At 40.5% G+C, this 20438-nt stretch overlaps 1 protein-coding gene across 17 annotated transcripts in view; it reads left to right on the top strand.

Annotated features, from left to right (window-relative positions):
- Window positions 1-20438, top strand: part of LOC104598503 (transcription regulator) — a 55864-nt gene that overhangs the window by 15168 nt on the left and 20258 nt on the right. For 9 of the 17 annotated variants that reach the window (XM_010260600.3, XM_088889532.1, XM_019197990.2 and 6 more), the window contains exons 12-17: window positions 15388-15491; window positions 15905-15999; window positions 16108-16344; window positions 18020-18232; window positions 18339-18453; window positions 18590-18687. In XM_010260600.3, the coding sequence (XP_010258902.1) occupies window positions 15388-15491; window positions 15905-15999; window positions 16108-16344; window positions 18020-18232; window positions 18339-18453; window positions 18590-18687 (862 nt within the window). The remainder of the gene's footprint in view (window positions 1-15387; window positions 15492-15904; window positions 16000-16107; window positions 16345-18019; window positions 18233-18338; window positions 18454-18589; window positions 18688-20438) is intronic. The other 8 variants (XM_088889540.1, XM_088889538.1, XM_019197991.2 and 5 more) reach the window with 3 other exon arrangements.

Below are 20438 nucleotides of genomic sequence, written 5' to 3'. Positions count from 1 at the left end.
AGCTGATGCTATCCATCCTAAAGAATTTAGGCCAATTAGTTTGGTGACTAGTATCTATAAAATCCTGGCCAAGGTCCTGTCTTTGAGGATTAAAGAAATCCTTCCCTCCATTATTAGTCAGGCTCAAGGGGCTTTCATCCAAGGACATTAGATAATTGATCAGATTCTGATTGCCAATGAATGTGTGGAAGAGATGAAGAGGTCCAAGCAGAGAGGCTTTGTTTGTAAACTTGATCTTGAGAAAGCCTATGACTTGGTAGATTGGCAGTTCCTAGTAGAGGTTTTGAGGAAGTGTTTGGGGAAAGATGGTGTAGTTGGGTGTTTGGTTGTGTATGTCCAGTCGACTTATCACTAGGGCTGATAGGGAAGATGTGATAAGGGGATGGAGAGCAGGCACAGATCGAATTCCAGTAACTCACATTCAGTTTGCAGATGACTTGATAACCTTCTGTGATGGAGGCTTCGGTGGGAAGGTGGAAAACCTGAAGGAATTGATTAGAGCTTTTGAAGGAGTTTCCAATTTGAAAATCAATCTAGGAAAGAGCTGCATAGCCAGAGTCGATCTAGACTTTGAAGGGGTTGAGGCGGTTGCAGATTGTCTTGAGTGTTCCATTTCTTCCTGCACTTTGGCCTACTTAGGGCTTCCGTTAGGGGCAAACCTTAGGGAGAGTAGGTTTTGGACCCCAGTCTTGGAGAAGATCGAAAAGAGATTAGCTATGTGGAAGATTTTTTTTTTGAAAGGTATAGATTTATTGAATCAGAAAGAACTCAGTACAATAGAAGAGCAAGCCACAAGCAGCTGCTCAGATTTCAGGACATGTTACAGATCCCAAATGGAAATAGACCTAACTAATTCAGGAACATTCAGCTCTTTAAAATCAGGTGTAACAGACACCCAGGAAATCAGCTTGCTGACCGCCTGCTGCACTATCTCCTTCGTGCTCTTGGCTTTGTTGCTGAAGATTCTTCTATTCCTTTCAGACCAAACTACCCACATCACTGCCGCAGGTATAGTTCTCCAAAATAAACTTCCTTTTTTCTTCAAACCTTGGAGATTCCAACAAAGCAGCAGGTCTTTCACTGAATTTGGCATGACCCAATTAAGACCGGCCGCACCTATGAAATGGTACCTGACTTTCGAAGAGATAGGACAATGTAAGCACAAATGGTTTGTGGACTCAGTTAACAAGCCACACAACCCACACATCAGAGAAGGGAACTGAATGTCCCTTCTGTCCAGGTTGAGCCTTTAGAGACATTTTTTCAGCACCATAGTCGAAACAAGGAAAAAAGACTTCGAGGGAGCACAAGACTTCCATACTTGCTGGTAGGGGAACTCAATAACCCCCGTACTATTAAGCTTCACAGTAAGGGGTTTAACTGAGAAACAACCATCCTTACTCCATGACCAGCTCCATTCATCTTCATCTGCAATGTCTATCGTTTGCTCTTGTAAAATCTGCAGAAGCTGCATCACAACTTCTATTTCCCAATCAAATAATTCTTTTCTGAACTGAGGGTTCCAGATCACTGAATTGTTAGAGATCACATAAGACTCTGCCATTGGTAGTTCTTGATTAACTTTACATTGGAACAAAAGGGGAAACACCTCAGCCAAAGGTCTGTCCATGCACCAGGGATCTTTGGGTGGGATAATCACTTTGATAAAAGCTACCCTCATGCATCTACCTACTTATTACCTCTGTCTTTAGGATACTGTCTAGGGAAGTGTGAAGAAACTGGAAAAATTGATGAGAGATTTTCTTTGGGAACGGGAGAAGTTAAAAAAGATCACTTAATTAGTTGGGGGGTTGTGGGTAGAAGCAAAGAGGAAGGAGGATTAGGGCTCAGGAATGTGTTAAAAAGAACTCAACTTTGTTAGGGAAGTGGCTGTGGAGGTGGCCTTTGGAGCGAGATAGACTCTGGCATGAAGTGGTGAAGAATATTCATGGACGTTCAAAGAGTGGTTGGAATGCTGGCGCATCGAGGGCTAACCTAGCTACACCATGGAAAGCAATTCACAAAATTCTTCTGCAATTCCTCACTTGTGTTAGGTATGATGTTTGTTTTGGTAATTCTATTCGGTTTTGGGAGGACATTTGGGCTGGAGATCTCCCTTTTAAAGACCTTTTTCCATCCTTGTACTTTGTTTCTTCGTATAAAAAAGAGGTGATCTCAAAATTCCTTCCGTCAATTTTAAATTTGTCAGCGTTGTCTTGGGACTTTGGTTTCCATAGAGGGTTAAGGGATGAGGAAATTGAGTGTTTGTCTACTCTTCTTTGTCTCCTTGATAAAAGGATTTGGCCATTCACCCCAATGGGTCTTTTTCTTGTGGCTCCTTTTTCCATTTCCTTTGCGAAACATCCTCTCAACAAAGTTTCCATTCCAAAGAAGTTTGATGTAGGTCGGTCCCCCCCAAGGTTATGGTTTTGTGTTGGGAAGTGTGTCATGGTAAAGTAAACACGATGGATAACTTACAAAAGAGAAGACCCATCCTTTGTATTTCACCAAATTGGTGCATTCTTTGCAGATCTCGTGGTGAGGATTGTAATCATCTATTTTTATCTTGCAGTGTAACTGCAGAGCTCTGGATTTGGCTTCTATCTTTGTTTGGGTGTGTAGTTGGGATGTGCTAGCAGAAGTAAGCGCAATCTTTAACCCTTCTTTTTTCTCTTGGAGAGGAAGGAAAATGTGGAGGTGCACGTGAGCATCATTGTTATGGACAGTATGGGAAGAAAGGAATGCCGGAATCTTCCAAGAAAAAGGGAGGAGCAGTCAAGCCTTGAAGGACTGCATTATGTACAGGTCAATACATTGGTTAAAGACTTTAGAATTGTTTAACTATTTCTCTTTTACTGATTGTTGGAAGGATTGGATGTTGGTAGCAAGCTGTTCCTCCTCAAAGGTAAGGGTATTGACTAGCTGGGTCCCCCCTCCTCTTGGTTCTTCTAAGCTGAATTTTGATGGGAGTAGCCAGGGTAGTCTGGGTCCCTCTGAGATGGGAGGTGTACTGAGGAATGAGGCTGGAGAGGTTGTCTTACTCTACTCTAGCCCTGTAGGTGTTGGGAACTCTATCCGGGCAGAGCTGTTAGCTGTAATGCAAGGAATACTTCTTGCAAAAGAAGTGGGTGTGGAACAGCTTTTGATTGAAGGGATTCTAAGACAGTGGAGGATTATTAAATAATCCGGAGCCCAGAGGATGTCACTTGGGGCTACAAAAATGAGTTAAAGAAATTCAAATGGCTGACAAGAAAGATGCCTATAACAGTACAGTGGGTTGGGAGATCAGCTAATGCATTTGCCGATGTCTTGGCAAAACAAGGGACAAATAGGGAACGTTGTTCCTGGCGCAATTGTAACTCTTGTTTAACATCAACATTCATGTAATCTCTGTTGTAGTTTATGTATTTGCTGTTTGGAGAGGCAGCACCTCGCGCCTCTAAGGGGATTTTCATGTAACCAATCTTTGAAATAATGGAAGATGATTTTATTTATCAAAAAAAAAAATCCCTTCATGGAGTATCCCTTAAGTTGTTTAGTATATGGCTGACTGTTGCAATATGAGGAAGTCTAGGTTGATGTATATATTGGCTTGCTATACTGGTTGCATAAGAGAGTTCAAGTCGAGTTGAACAGGGATCATGAAGCCTTTGGTATATCCACTTGTCTAGTAGTGGGTCACCCTTGCCAACTTAGATCTTGTGATTTGGTTCAATGGGAGCATTGTTAGGCGTATCCCCCAACCTCCCTGTATCCACCAAGAGATCAAGAATATACTTTGAAAATGTTTGTCCCTCAAACCCTTGATGTCAGACTTAGTGGAAAGATATTGTTTCAATTGAGTGATCTCAAACATGGTTTTTTCCCTGTAATCACCATATTTTCTATATAGACTCAAGATAAAAGCCAAGTTTATTTCATCTCTTAGATAAATAGTGTATGATTTGCAGAGGGCTGTTTGAAGGGCATTCCAGCCTGTGAAACCAAGCTCTAGCTGATTGTTTCTGCCCATAGATGGGGCTTTTTTAACCCACTCACCTTACCCTGACTTCTTTGGATAGTTATTCTAGGAGGCAACTCCATATACACCTCCCATTTACACCTTATGTGTTGTCATGTGGAAGATTGATGAGCTCCAAGGGTTGATACTTTCCCCAATAACTTGCATCTCTTTGGATAGTTGTTCTAGGAGGCAACTCCATATACACCTCCCATTTACACCTTATGTGTTACTTGTCATTTGGAAGATTGATGAGCTCCAAGGGTTGATACTTTCCCCAATAACTTGCATCTCTTGAGCCATAGCATTCCTCCATTAAGCAAACTTCATAGAAGAAAGGTAAACTTGGATGTTGATAAAGAATCCAAAGAAACAATGGAAGTGGAGCACTGCGTACAATACCTTTTTACTCTATGTAATAGGTGTTTTTTTTGAAGAATATTAGAAACGAGTAATTTCAGAGTTAGCATGAATAGGTGAATAGGAACGGCTGATTACCTAAATTACTTGTGCCCTAAGATTCAAATTTGAGTTTGGCGTTCAACATCTGTAGTCATCTTTTTGCACCTAATGTACACTTGAACATTTGTTCCTAGCATGCTGAAATTGGGAAACAAAGAAACACTGGTATCAAGAACAAGAACTTCGGGAACAAGGACTGGTAAGGGATAGGAAACGGGACTCTCTTTACTTGTACTCTCCCCCTAAAGAGAGGCCCAAGAAGAAAAATAAGAATTGGACTAAAAAAGGTGACATCTTTGCACACAAAATGCCTGTCTGAAGTAGGTTATCGCTTATCAGACGATGACTTCACTTTCTTTTTGTGTGTGATACCCTAAGTCCCTAACTTTCCCATGGCCTTCCACATACAATGTGTAGCCAAGTGAGACGGTTAGGCCACTGCAAGAGATTATGTCCATCATGGTTAATCATTGTGATATGGATGTTGCAACTGTCATTAGTTCCTGAGTGATATCTAGACACACTTTTTGATTTTGACAGATGTAGAGTTTATTATAAAACTGTTGCTAAATTCAAGAGACTAATCACAGAACCATCAGGTAATGGTTCTGATTGCACTCAACAGTAGGCCATCAAGACCAACACACAGCTATTGTGTAATTGAAAATAAGTTCTATGTTGTTTGAGCATCTTCTATGATCTTGCTCAGTCATAAGGTTAATAATATGTTGGGTGGTAAATATGTGGTGGAAAAATCAACACTACACACTAAATACTCGTTCAAAAACAATGAAACCACTTGATAGCTTCCAAAAGTCTGTCCAAGTCAGATTTTTATGGATTAAAACAAAGTAAACCAAGGTATCAGATCTGCAATTTTTTTAGAACTTACATGAAGAAAAGTCTCAAAATATCACATAACTGATTCAATCATCCATATAACTTGTGCCAAAATTCCTTTGAATTTGCCTGATCAGAAATTCAGTTCAACTCCATTTAGGGTTCTGATTGGCTGTACTGCCAGCTGATGCCAGCACTTTGCAATGGTGACATTTGCATGATTGCATCTGGCTATTGTAGCAGTGATGACAATTAGATGTAAAGATCTCGCTGATAGCTTTTAAGGCACCAAGGCCTGGCTAGGCAACAGGGGGTCTGCAGTATAAACCCTAAATCCTAGATAATTCTCTGGGTTCCATAGCAACCAACGATCATCTTTCACTTGTAATTATGAAGTCTTCATCAAATAAGTACAAGGTCATGAGTAAGATGAATCTAAAACCATATTTGTGTTTGTTTGACCTGTAGTACTGTTGAGAACCTATTACAACTTTGTCATCATGTTGTTCAAACCAAGGCATTTGCAGAGGAATTTGATGTATACGATAAGCACCTCAACAGTGACAGTCTTATGTGTGACAAAATGTGAGGGATAAAGGAGACCTAAGATGGGAAGTTTCACTCAGGCGGGGAAGTGGCGAGTGAGCTGGCTATAGAGTCAAAGAAATTCCTATTCGAGCAGGGACGGACAAAGGGCAAGTCGTACTTGAAGATCAGGGAAGGAAATAGGGCAACGATTATTCTGCCCGAGGAAGCTTGTAGTTGGCTGAAAAGTTTTGTTGATGGAATAGTCAATACTATCAAGGAAGAAGGTTGGAAAAACTCACTGAGTTGCGGTGGTAGAAGATACGATGTAGTACTTGGGAAAAATGAGAGGGGTTGGTTCTTCACAGTAACAGAGTATTTTGGCATCAACAAGAAGCAAATGATTTGTGTGCCAGAGGGGCCAAGGGAGCAAGGTTGGAGCTCCTTTGCTAGGAACCTTCAAGCTTTCCTAGTGAAGGTTGAGAGGAAGGGCGAAGAGCCTAATGGAAGCCCAATGGTTTGTAACTCCACCTTCCTCTGTTTACTAGCGTTGAGTAAGAAGCAGACCCCGCTTTGTCAAGAGGTCTTAGTAAACTCTACAACTGTTCTTCGGAAGATAACTCTTGATGAAGAAGGAAGCAACTGGAGCACAAAATGGTGTTAAAGGCAGATAAGGTTGTAAGGGATTGGACAAAAGTCCTTAACGCAGTGGCAGAGAGATTGGGTGTTGATGGTGATGCTGTTCTTTTGCCGTTTTTTGAGAAGAAAGCAATCCTTGACGTGGGTGGTGAGAAGTTGAGTTTCAACACGATAAGAACTGAGGATGGGCTAATACAAATTCAAAACTGGGTCACAATTTGCAATGAAGTCGATTCAGAAGAAGGCGGTTTCTCCATTAAATTGTTAGGGCTTCCCTTCAACCTTTGGAATGAATCGATTCTGGGAAAAATCACAAAAGCTTTAGGTGGTGTTTTGCTGGAACAAAACCAGAGGAACCTGCGAGCCGTGGAGATCAAGGTCACAGGCATAAAGCCAGAGAACGTGCCTTGCTCGTTGGAAATTCTCTCTGTTGGCGCCTGGTACAAGATTTGGCTTGCTTCTGAAGCTGAAGCATCGTTTTGGGGAAGACAAACGAAGGTAGGGGATGATGGTGAAGTGGCGGGGTGGAGGACACGTGGCAAGCTAGGGACGGAGAAGCGGAAGTTCGGCTGTGTGAAAAGGTAGAGGAACAGTCGCAGGAGGTTAATCAGTCTCGAAATGCTCTATTTAAGGCAATAAATTCAAATATTTTTGAATTAAAAACTTTTATTAATGGTGGTCCTTCCTTTGCTGACGTGACCAGGAGAGGAGCCGACCCGATTGGTCTCAACCGAGTGGCTCTATCTGAACCGGCTGGAAGTAGGGGCGGCCCAACCTTTAGACCTTTGAAGACTTTAAGTGATCCAAGTGGCAGTTTAAGGTGTCACGTGGGTCGGGTTAAGGAGAGGGAGATGGTAGACAAGACTTACCGTCTATCATCTTCCAAATCAGGTGTGTCTGAAACGAACCAGGTTCAGGGGCGACAAACAGAAGCTGGAACTAAGTCTCTGAGCTGGGTCTCTCGGTGGGATGTCAACGAACAACTCTCTCACAGTAGATCGCCCAAATCCGTGATACCTGAGGGACAAAACAAAAGAAAGGGAGGAGGATGATAAGGGCTGGTTAAGGTGTAGTTCCAAAAGTGAAGATGAGGAGGAGAGTTCAGAAGAAATTTCAAGCAAAGGGAGTTTGGAAGACGATGAACTCCAAGGAGATCAAAACATGGAGACTCTAAATTTGATGGATCTCTTTCTTGGAGATTGGGAGTGCGCACAAGTGGAGTTTAGGGCGGATTAGAAGGAAAATTCAGTGTTTGTCAACAATGTAGGTCAAACCGACGAGGGGCAATTCCAATGCCTACAAGGGGATAAGCCTTCACCAAGTCTTGGGGCCAGGCAAGAAACTGAGATGGTGGCAGATCGTGTTAACCCAAAACTGAACGGGGATACACCTCTGAGAGGTAAACAGTCGGGTAAGAGAAGCAGCCTGTGTGTAAACCAAATGACGGGGAATGTTTCTCTCCAAAATGAGGAGACAGAAAACTCCAATATCTCTTTACTGGGTTTGGCTTCCACCTATCCTCCCTTGCATTCCCCTCTAAACTCCTGGTCAGTTTCAGGTAAATCTGTCAACTCTGTAAATTCATTTTTTTCTACTGATGAGGTTGCCGTGTCCCTTGTTCAAGATTCCCTCCCCAATTCAGAGTCTGAAGCCCATAGTCAGAAGACCTCAAGAAGTTTTCAAGGGGTGATAGAAGGGGAGATGAGGGTGGAGGGAACTTGCAGGGATAAAAGAATTTGGGGAATCATTGACAGTATAATGGGAGCAATTGAAATAAATGAATTATGGAGGAAGGCTACAACTGGGACAGAATCGGATTATAGTGGGGAGGTTGAGGGCAGAGTTGAGGAGATGGCTATGAGTGGAGAGCACAAAGATATTGAAAGAGGGGAGGCTAGTAAGGAGGACTCAATAGCAGAATTTGTTGGCAAGCTAGGGTGTAAACTTAAGAACCCAAATGACCTAAAAGCCTTTCTACAAAAAAAAAAGAGGAGAGTAAGATTAAAAGAAGAAAATTGAGTAAAGTTGAGAGGTTAAGGAGAGATATTGAGGGGGATAAGAAGTTTGGGGTGAGAGGGGAGAGAAGGAAAAGGATTAAATAAATCTCAGTTGAGTTAGGGTTGAAGCCTAAATTTGAAATGCGGATCCTAAGCTGGAATGTAAGGGGGATGGGTAACGCGAGGAATAGAGCGACTATCAACGAGGCGATTAATAAGTTTGACCCGAATGTGGTTAATTCAAGAATCTAAGAGATTTGATTTCGACAATAGATGGGCAAGAGGTGTGTGGAGATCAAGGGGGATAAGGTGGGCGACTGCTCCATCATGGGGAGCTTTAGGTGGGAATGTAACTTTGTGGAAAGAGGATGTGGTTGTAGGGGTCAAGGAATTAATAGGAGATCACTCAGTATTTGTGAAATTCAGGTAGGTGGCAGATGGTTTTGATTGGGTCTTAACAAATGTATATGGCCCAACGACTACAGACAGAGAAAGAAACTGTGGGAAGAGTTGAGTGATATTAGGTGCCGCTGGGAAGGACCTTGGTGCGTGGGAGGGGATTTTAATGTGGTGAGGTTCAAAGAGGAAACTAATAATCCGAGTCAGAGGGTGACTACAAGCATGAGGAATTTCAAACAGTTTGTGGACACCTTTGAGCTTAAAGAAATCCCTCTTCTAAATCACAATTTCACCTGGTTCAACCTTCAGTCTAGGCCATTTTGCTCCAAGCTAGATAGATTCCTGTTTTCAATAGATTGGGAAGAGCATTGGAGGAATCTAACTTCTAGGGCACTCTCTAGACTTACCTCAGACCACTGGCCCATAGTGATGTGTAAGGAGGAATTAAGAGGAGATGGACCTACCCCCTTTAGGTTTGAGAACATGTGGCTGACTCATCCGGGATTCATTAAGAAAATTAGAGACTGGTGGGAGCAATGTAATCTATCAGTAGAGTGGGAGGGTATGGAATTCCACAAGAAACTTCAATTTCTAAAATCCAAGATAAAGGAGTGGAATCGACTGGAGTTTGGAAGATTGGAGGAGAGAAAGCAGACTTTGTTGGAAACAATTGGAGGACTTGGATTTGAAGGAAGTAAGGGGTCCCTTTGGAGAGGAAGACAGAGAGTTGAGGTGGAGTGTGAGGAGGCAGAAGGAAGACCTTTTGCTCCAGGAGGAAATAAGTTGGAGACAAAAATCTAGGTGCAAATGGTTAAAGGAGGGAGACAGAAACACGAGGTTTTTCCATTCTTTGGAAAATAGTAGAAGAAGGAAGAACCTCATTTTAAAATTGGAAGTCGAAGGTGAAGTAATTTCCCACCAAGAAGAAATAGCAGAGGCCTTTGTAAATCATTTCAAATCTATTTTTAGAAGGCCGATATATGTGAGGGTTTGGCTGGAAGGGCTGGATTGGCCTACTCTTAAGTGTAGCGGATAGGGAGGGGTTAGAGAAGGTTTTTGATATAGAGGAGATTAAGGAGGCAGTGTTTATGATGGATAGGACAAAAGCTCTAGGCCCAGATGGATTCACAATGGCTTTTTTTCAAGATTGCTAGGATATTGTGAAGCAGGATATATGCGGGTCTTTGAGGAATTTCATAGGAGGGGAATAATCAATTGGGGCATAAACTCCACTTTTATTGCTTTGATCCCGAAGAAGAAAGAGGCTTCACACCCTAAGGATTTTAGACCTATCAGTTTGGTGCATAGTTTGTATAAGATAATTGCGGAAGTGCTGTCTCAAAGAATAAAGAAAGTTCTTCCTTCTATTATTGCACCCAATCAAGGAGCGTTCGTGAAGGGGAGGCAGATCATTGATCAAATCTTGATTGCAAATGAGAGTTTGGAAAGTTTCAAGAAGTCCAAGAAGAAGGGTGTGGTATGCAAACTAGATTTAGACAAGGCCTATGACCTAGTTGATTGGTCTTTCCTGGTGGAGGTGACGAGGAGTTTTGGGTTTGGAAACAGATGGTGTAAATGGATTTGGGGTTGTGTTAAGAGCTGCCACTATTCAATCTTGGTGAATGGAGCTGTAAGGGATTTCTTTCCTGCCTCAAGGGGAATAAGACAAGGAGACCCACTCTCCCCCTTCCTATTCACTTTGGTTGTAGATGTTTTGGGCAGACTGATTCATAGAGATGATGCGAGGAACTTAGTAAAAGGGTGGAGAATAGGAAGGGAGCAAGTACCACTAACACACTTACAGTTTGTAGATGACACAATTCTTTTCTGTGAAGGTGAGGACATAACTTGGATAGGGAACCTGAAATTGGCCATACAATTATTTGAGTAGATGTCCAATCTAAAAGTGAACTTTGATAAGAGCTGTTTGGTGGGAGTGAATTTGGAGGAGAGAGAGGTAAGTGAGTATGCGGGGTTATTAGGGTGTGCAATTTCGGATTGGCCGTTGACTTATTTGGGTCTCCCCTTAGGAGTTAATCCCATGAAGGACAGCTTCTGGAACCCGGTTCTAGAAAGACTTGAGAAAAGGCTTGCCTCATGGAGGAGAAATTATCTTTCTCTAGGGGGGAGAATCACTTTAATTAGGTGTACCCTAGCTAACCTTTCTGTTTAATTTTTGTCGGTGTTTAAGATTCCCGCAAAGGTCTCAAGTAGAGTGGAAAAGTTAATGAGTGATTTCTTGTGGGAACCAGGAGAGGAGAAGAAAGACCATAGGGTGAGTTGGGAGGTGGTAACTAGAAGCAAGCAGTTAGGAGGGCTTGGGATTGGGAATATCAGGAAAAGGAACATGGCATTGTTGGGGAAATGGTTATGGAGGTTTCCAATGGAAAGGGACAAACTCTGGACGAAGATTATGGCTAGTATACATGGGTTGGAAGACAATGACTGGGATCCAGGAATCTTGGCAAGGACAAACCTTATTTGCTTCTGGTTTTCTCCCCTTGGATGTGGTATGATCTGAACTCTGGTAATCTCGTAAAATTTTGGGAGAAACCTTGGGTTGAGGACTCATCTCTGATGGACCAATTTCCCTCCTTATATGCGTTGTCAGACCTAAAGAATGAACCCATTTCTTCTTTCTTAGTTTCTTTTGATTCTAATTCCGGTTTTGGATGGAATCTAGGGTTGAGGAGAACAATAAGGGATACGGATTTGGGCTGCCTATCGTCTCTACTAGCCACCCTTGAAAATGTTTTCTTGGACCCGAGTAAGGATGACTCTAGAATTTTGACCCCATCCTCCAATGGTTCCTTCTCCTGTGCGTCGTTTTTTGAGACCTTGGTCCATCCTCCTTTTCTCTCTGGCCTTTCCTTCCCTGTTAATGAGATTTGGAGTAAACCCATTCCTCCTCGGGTTGGTAGTTTTTGTTGGGAAACTTTCCTGGAAAGAATAAACACAACCGACTTGCTTCAAAGAAAGAGACCTAGTTCTTGCTTACTTCCCAATAGGTGTGTTCTTTGTAAAGCTAATGGGGAAACGGCTTACCACCTTATGGTTACTTGTTCGGTTACTAAGACTATTTGGGAATGGGCTTCATCCTTGTTTGGATGCATTTGGAATCCCCTGTGAGTTTGCAAAGCTTGTTCTATCCCTCGTTCTCTAGATGGCCTAAGAAAAGAGGGAAGATCATGTGGAGAAAGCATTAGAGCAGTTGTGTGCTGGTCTGTATGGGAAGAGAGGAACTGTAGACTTTTTTCAGACAGAGAAAGATCTATGGAGAATTTAACTGAATTGATACACTTAAGGGTCAGTCATTGGCTGAAATCTTTGGAGCTTTTTTCACAGTTCTCCATGGCTGATCTTTTGAGAAAGTGGAAAGAAGTTGCTACCTCGGCTCAGTGCAAAAGGACCTCTAGACCTTCTTTGGCCCCCCTTCCTTCAGGATTCATGAAACTGAATTTTGATGGTTGTAGTTTAAGGAATCCTGGGCCATCTGGGATTGGGGGAGTTTTCAGAAATGAGGCTGGGATTATTTTTGCTATGTTCTTTGGCCCTATTGGTGAGGGTGACTCTCTTAGGGCAGAGATTTTTGCAGCTTTGGAAGGAATCAAAAGAGCATGAGAATTAAACATTCGGTGCTTGATCATTGAAGGGGACTTGGAGGTGGTAATTAGGTGGTTGAAGGAAGACAGCAATGGTTTGTGGAGCTACAGAAATAAAAAGAAAACATTTAAATGGCTGAGTAGGGGTATTGAGGTGAAGAGAAGTGCTAATTCCATGGCTGATGGGTTAGCCAAGCAAGGGGTGCTTAAGGATTCTTTGTTTTGGGCCACTTTTTAGCTTTCCTCCTTGTTCTCTGTTGTGGGGGAGTTAAGATATTTTACCTCCCCTCTCTTGTACTCGAAGTTTCACAATTTTTATAATCTAATAAAACATTCTGTTATTGATAAAAAAAATGAGTAAGATGAATCTATCTCTTTTGGGTAAGTGGTTGTGGAGGTTCCCTATGGAGAATGAAAAGCTTTGGCATAAGGTTGTGACTAGCATTCGAGGTTCCCTACTCTTGCGCTAACTTGGAAAGCTGTACCTGGTATTCTCTCATTGTTTCTCAATCATATTAGGTATGACTTGTCCTTTAATAAGATTAAATTTTGGGAAGACATTTGGATTGGGGTGTCTACCTTGAAAGAGTTGTTTCCTTCATTGTATGCTTTATCCAACCTCAAAGAGAGACCTATGTTTGACTTTATTCGTCCTTCTTGTTCATCCTTTGGGCTGAATTGGAACTTGGGCTTGGGGAGTAATCTTAGAGTTTCTGAAATGTCCCTTGTGACTAACCTTTTGAAGTTGTTTGATGGGGTGGTCCTTGATGATTCTGTAGGGAATGGCTATCAGTAGTTTCGTCATTTTGATGGTAGGTTCTCTTGTACCTTCTTTGATTCCTTAGTGGCTAATCCATCTTCTTAAGTGTGGTTTGTTCTTTTTCCGCCAAAAGTTAGTGATCTTTGCTGGAAAGCCTTCCATGGAAGGCATTAATACATGTGATATGTTGCAAAGGAAAAGACCATACTGGTTTTTGTTCCCTACCTGGTATATCATGTGTGGATTGAATTGTGGGACTGCAATGCCTACCACTTCTTAATCCCTTCATCCCTTGTCCATTTGCTTGTTGTATTTGGGAATGTTTTTTTGCTCATTTGGATGTAGGTGGAACCCCCTGTTAGCTTGGACAAATTGTTTGACATGTTTATGATGAGATATTCAAAAAGGTGTAAGCTCACGTGGAAATGCACACAGGCAGTTGTGATTTGGACTATTTGGAAAGAAAGGAATGCAAGACATTTTGAGGAGAAACAGAGAAGTAGGGAGGCAGTAATTGAAACCATCACTTCAAGATTTGGAGCTATTCTTAGACTTCATTGTGGATAATATTATTAGAATTTGGGGGACAGTAGCAGGGTCTTCTTCTGAAAAACGAAAAATAAAGGAAGATTGGACACCTCCAAACAGAGGATGGTTGAAACTGAACTTTGATGGGAGCCATATAGGCAATCCAAGGCCTTCTAGAATTGGGGGAGTGGTACGGGATGAGAACAGAACCATATGTGTTATGTATTCAGGTCCAATAGGAGAAGGTGGTTCAGTAAGGACTGAAGCTTTGGTAGTAGCATTTGGAATGTAGAAAACTAAAGAAATGCGAGTTGAGGGGATGATGATTGAAGGTGGTAGTTAGCTGGTTAGTGAATGAAAAAAATGTGGTGTGGAATTTTAGAAATGAATTAAGATGGTTCAAGTGGTTCTAAAAGCTACCTATAAAAAAGGGTTCTAAAAGCTCAAAAGACATGCTTATACAAATCGGATGGATACGAAAATTTGCAAACAGTTTGGCTGATTGTTTGGCTAAACAAATGGTTAATAGACAGCAAATGTTTTGGGCTCAAATGTAAGAAGGGTGGTGTGGTAGCTCTTTTTATTGTTTTAAGAATTTCTTATTGTAACTATTTAAATTTTTAATGAATGAATTCTTTTCTTTGTTGCTGATCCAGATAAAGTATAAATTTCATATCAAAATAAAGAAACATATTTATGAGAGGAAAAAGAAGAAAGAAAAGAAATTAAGAAAACATAAGGGGTGAAGACATCATGTGCCAACATATGTGTAGGGTGAACCCTAGCAAATAAGAAAATAATAGAAGGAAAATGGTATATAAACCTACAAAATGAATAATTTTGTGTAATATCAGAAACTAAAAGAATATTATACTTGCTGCTATATCATTAAAAACACATTATATAGCACCTTGTTCAAATAACTTAGGTGCGTAAGTGGTGCGGCCCTCCATGGTCTCCTTGTTGCCTGGTGTTGTATTGACAACTATTCCAGCTCGTCTTGATTCATGAGATTAGGATTGAGTTAGGAAGAAGAGAATCAGAAGAAAGGGGTGTTAAAAATGTTTGGTGTGGCCCCATCATTGACATTTGTATTAATATATAAAATACAATTGAGTTACATATTAATGCCTGACCAACATAATGGTTAACTTACACTTTGATATTAAACATACACTTGATAAAATGAAAGAAACTTCCATGAAACTAAAAGAATTTACAAGGAAAAGAATAAAAGAGAATAGTTTACTGGACAAAAGAGTTGATACAATACTCGATAATTTCCCAATACAATCTCGAACCCAAACAGATAACAGAAGCTATACATTTAAATGGGGATAATGCGGTTGTGGGATTTGGGATGGTTGAGTATGGTGTTGGGGGTTGTTTTTCTTGTCCTTTCTGTATGGGGCTTATACTTTGGTTTTAGGGTGGTGTGTTTTGTGAACCTAGAAGCGAGGGGGTGTTTTGTTTGCTTTTACTTTGGATAGTCTTATCTCCATCATTGTTTAGGTTAGAGAATTCCATTTGGTATGCCCTTGGTGAAATATGGTGATGCTGAATGATGTTTTCCTTTGTAGCCTTTATATTTTTGTTAATAAGAAAGTTTATAACTATTCTGTACAACTTTTTCAGGGAACAATCAATTTATGAATGCATTGTAGGGAATCTATTTGAGGAGTACAAGTTCTTCCCCAAGTATCCAGAAAGGCAGCTTAAAATTGCAGCTGTACTCTTCGGTAAGGATCAGTGTATTGTGAGGAATCTATTTAAAGAATCATTAAAAGAAGAAAGAAGAAAAACAGTAGTCTGATTGATTAATGGAATGAAAAGAACAAAATTGTTCTTTACTCAATCAATCATACCTAATGTCTGAGCTTCTAACAGAGTTTGTGAAGCTAAACCATGTAGGGTGATTTTCCCCCTCTGTAGGCATTACAGCATTGCGACATTTTTCTTAGATGTTGTACATCCTTACATGCCTTGACTTTGAAATTCTACCCTGATTTTTTCATAGCAGTTCTGACTAAGGAGATATGTTCTGAAACTAACTTCCCTCCGAGCTATCTCTTTTTACAACAATAAACAGATATTTATATCTAATCATGTTTTGCCTGGAGTTATTAGAATGCTTTGGTTGAAATTGTTACAGGTTCTCTCATAAAGCATCAGCTTGTGACCCATCTTACCCTTGGTATTGCTCTCCGTTGTGTTTTGGATGCACTCCGTAAATCAGCTGATTCAAAAGTTAGTATCCTCCTTTCAGCTGGGCTTGCTATTCCTGTTTGATATTCCCCCGCTCCTCTCCGTCTTGTCTCTTGTTGTTTGTATTCATTGTTGATAGTCTCTCTACAGATGTTCGTTTTTGGGGTCAAGGCTTTGGAGCAGTTTCTGGACCGCCTAGTAGAGTGGCCACAGTATTGCAATCATATCTTGCAGATAGCCCATCTTCGTGGCACCCATTCTGAGCTTGTTGCATTCATTGAGCGTGCTCTTGCTAGGATATCTTCAGGCCATTCTGAACCCAATGGTGGCATTAGTTCTACTGAGCAGCACCAAGTTTCTACCCAGGCTCCCATGGAAAATGTGGAGGTACGTATGTACTGTATTAATTAGCACATCTACGTGTTGTCTGGTTAAACATTCTAAACAAGCTTGATGTGATGCTCCTGGATGTTAGAATTATGATTCAGTGAAAATTGTACTCTGACAATTACAAATATAACAGAACTTCTTTCACAATTGAACTTGAAAGTTGTCATTACCTCCTAAATCGTCTTTCAGTTGTCTTCTTGCCATGTTTCCTGTATTTAGAACATAGATTGAAGGAATTGATGGAATGATATTCGAGAACTTCTATTTAAAATGTTTATAACTAAAATGCTTGAATGTTAATGATGTTTTGCAGAGCTTCAAGTAAGGTTTTACCATTTTTGTTAGAAGATGTTGCATGTTTCATCTGTCAACATCAACATAGTTTACCCATTTTAATGGTTTTTGGGTCTTACTGTTGTCTGTCCTAGCAGATCGTCTGAAGCCATCTTGCTTCTCAAGTGCAGTAAAAAGCAGAAGAGATGTGCTGTTTGATTGTCTTATTGTCTATTTTGGATTTTGTGTAAAAACCATCGTCAAATGGAAAATCCATTCTGTAAAAACCATTTCCAAATGGCAAATTCACTTGTAATATACTCCTAATGGTTGGTAAAGCAGAGAGGTGTTAGATTTAGAATATGGGATCTTGATTTGAGTGAAAAAGAGAGTAGTCTTCATTTCTAGATATTGTTCAGCTATGACCTTTCATTCTGAGCGGTTCTAGGTGATAATCTAGTCAAATATGGTGGCCCCACTTCAGGTGCCTGTTGGTTGGGCGTACATCTTTTGTGTGCAGTGTTCTGTCCAATGTGGATTGATCCATGCAATGGCAAATTCACTTGGAATATACTCCTAATGGTTGGTAAAGCAGAGAGGTGTTAGATTTAGAATATGGGATCTTGATTTGAGTGAAAAAGAGATTAGTCTTCATTTCTAGATATTGTTCAGCTATGACCTTTCATTCTGAGCGGTTCTAGGTGATAATCTAGTCAAATATGGTGGCCCCACTTCAGGTGCCTGTTGGTTGGGCGTACATCTTTTGTGTGCAGTGTTCTGTCCAATGTGGATTGATCCATGCAATGTATGTGGATATGGTCCTGTCTTTGGGGTAAGGTCTTTTGTCATTTGAGGAGCTGTAGGCCAACCCAGATGTGAACCCATGGTTTATGGTTGTTGTGAAACAGGCTTGGAGAGGGCCACGGGCATGGGCCCATATGGCCACATGGGTAAGGCTTGCTTGTACTGTGTCATAGGTATTATTATTTTTTGTGTTTCTGTTCTTCCTTGTCTCTGTAGCTCCTACATGTCCACTTTTGTTTCCCATGTTACCCTTCATGGCTCAATATTGTATTCCATCTTGTTGGTTAATCTTCTCATATATAATAAGACACTTGTCATCTGTTTTCACATGCATTGCCCGTTCCACCTAGTTAGTTTAGAAAAAAAAGAAAAGCATTAAACATTTGCAAGTTCAAGTGAAGCATGAAAAAAAGAAAAAAAATAAAAAGAAAAGGAAAAGCCCATAATCTGGTTATTGTTATTCTTGGTGTTTCTTCTTGTAACTTAGTTTTATGAGGATACCTGTCATTTTAGCTGTGGATGGAACAATTTGTTGGCAAGTGATATGGTTTTTATTTTGATTTTCCCCCTTACAGTTACTGTGTTAAACTCTCAGGCATCTGAATCCTTGTGGCAGTTAGGGGGATCTGGCACCACACAGCCTGGGCAGCAACTCTCCTCTGCTCTCCAGCTTCAGCAGCGACAGCAAGGTTTTCTTGATGAGAGACCGAGAACATCTACAACTTCAGTAAGCTACATGAAGCCCGTTATATCTCCTGCTGGGCAAGCTTCACTTGTTTCCACCCAGGATACGCTGAATAATCAAAAGGTATATAAACAATTCATTCAAATTGACATGTGATGTTGTGTGTATGCTAAGCTGCTTCGTTACTTATCATCCTCAATATTTGTTTGCTTTGATTATTTCACTGTAGCTGCCTGTCTCCCAATCATTCCAGACAGTTTCATCGCAGAACACTGCAAGTGGTTTGGCAACTGTGTCATCCTCAACTGGTTTTCTTCGTCCTTCCCGAGGAATTGCATCTACTGGTAATTATCTATCTTTTGATGATTGAAATCATGCCCTATTTTCTAGATAGTAATATTTTGTCCATAGTTTGCTTCACAGTTTTTCTATTGTATTTCTTGGTCTCAGAATCTTTATTTGTTTGTCCCTTTCTTGTAGGTATGCTTAGACAGCATTCATATAATACAGGGTTTGGTTCTGCTTTGAACATTGAAACACTTGTTGCTGCTGCTGAGAGAAGGGATACTCCCATAGAGGTATGATGTTGTCCATTAAAATTGCAGGCTTTGGTTTCTTCATTGTAACTTGAACAGGGAACATGTAGATTGTTGTTATCAGACTTGGACAAAACTGGGCTGGGTGGATGGGCAGACCATCAGAACTGGGACTTGCCGCCAAATGATTTTTGGGTTGCCTGGTTCTTAGAAATGTTGACTTGATGAAACTTACCTCAAAACATGTCTCGAAAGGTGTTATAACATATAATATTTATCGTCTTGTACTTATTTTGATGTAAAATAGATTTAAATGATGATGTGGGAAACTTTCTAATTTTCCTAGTTTTTCTTTTTTTTTGCATTTTTAGTTTGAGCGGATTGAATGGTCAAACCTATTTGACCCATGGCACAGTGACCAAAATGGTTCTATGCCAGATCCAAGTCTGACAACAATTATGTAAAGATAAAATGTATTCGACTTTTTTGGACAGACATGATGTATCAGTTGTCTCACAACTTGGGAGTTTAGGAGAGCAGTGTCACTGTATGTAACCAGTGGTGCCTCTGTGGTCATACTGCCTGATATGACATGAATATGATATTTTTTTAGATGGTAAATTATATTTTGTATTAATTGAAAAATTATGGATATTGTACTATTACACTACTGGTCAGTGGTTTATAGGAGACATGAAATGATCTCTACTGTGGAAAACAATTAGGTAAATAGAACTGAAAATAATCGGTAAGTAGAAATATGTTAGAATATAAAGATGCCAACCAGGTGACTGCTGATATTTCCAGAACTTAAGCTGTATCAATTAGAGTTCAGTTTGATTAGATAATAATCAGGTTAGGATTGGATGATTGGATCTATCTGTTAAACCTAAATCACCCGGTTCTACCTTCAATGCCCTTTGGGTGATTCAGCTGATGGAATAGAGATTTGTGTTTTGTCCATGCAGGGACTATATTCACATTTTTTTTTCTGATGGATAACTGTTCACTTTATTAGTTGTTAATAATGAACATGTGATATAGGAGAAAAATGCCAAGCACCTTGAAGATGTAGGGTACCCTGAGCCATATTGCGCAATACATTCTTTATACAAACCAAAGTGAAAAAACCTCTATTAGTAACCCCTGGATGCAGCTGCACCCTGTAAACCCCTTACTTTGTAGGATAATCTGCCATGGTATTTGTTATTCTTCAGATCCATTGGAACTCGGTTCTCATTTCTTGAGCAAGCTGTTTCCTTCGTCGATATTTGTCTCTATTGCCAGTCTCCGGATATTATAGATTAGGCTGCTTAGCAATTCGAGTGTCTGTCCACCACAATATTTGTAGTTCAATAATTGTCCCAGCTTTAGATCTTGGTGTTGATCCAACAATTCCAGTGCTGTTGGAAAAAAAAAAGAGCTTGTGTTGTTGTGAAGGTTCATGTGTATGGCAAGTTTGCATGGGTGTGGGGTAAAAAAGTAATTGCAATCAATATTCTTTTATTTAAAAAGACAAATAAAGAACTAAGTAGGGTAACGTGTAATGTGCAGTGAGCTTCAATACAGGCTAGGCTGGCTTTTCCGAACAGCCAAGCTTTTCTCATTTTTTTTGGTCAATGGCTTTTCTCAAAAATTCCGCTCTGAGTTTCCTTGACCAGTCCTGATTACAGTGCCAAACTCACACCATTGTGATCCCTAATGAGTAATGACCACTCTTATACCTGTTCTTCCTGGATTGTTAATACTACTACAAAACTGAGTTTAATCTGATTGACATTTCGTGGTGCCCA

This window comes from Nelumbo nucifera, chromosome 6 (assembly GCF_055504915.1).
Source record: "Nelumbo nucifera cultivar China Antique chromosome 6, China Antique-T2T, whole genome shotgun sequence".
Taxonomy (NCBI): Eukaryota; Viridiplantae; Streptophyta; class Magnoliopsida; order Proteales; family Nelumbonaceae; genus Nelumbo; species Nelumbo nucifera.
The sequence above is the reverse complement of the archived record's forward strand: the minus strand, read 5'-3'. Positions and strand labels throughout refer to the sequence as shown.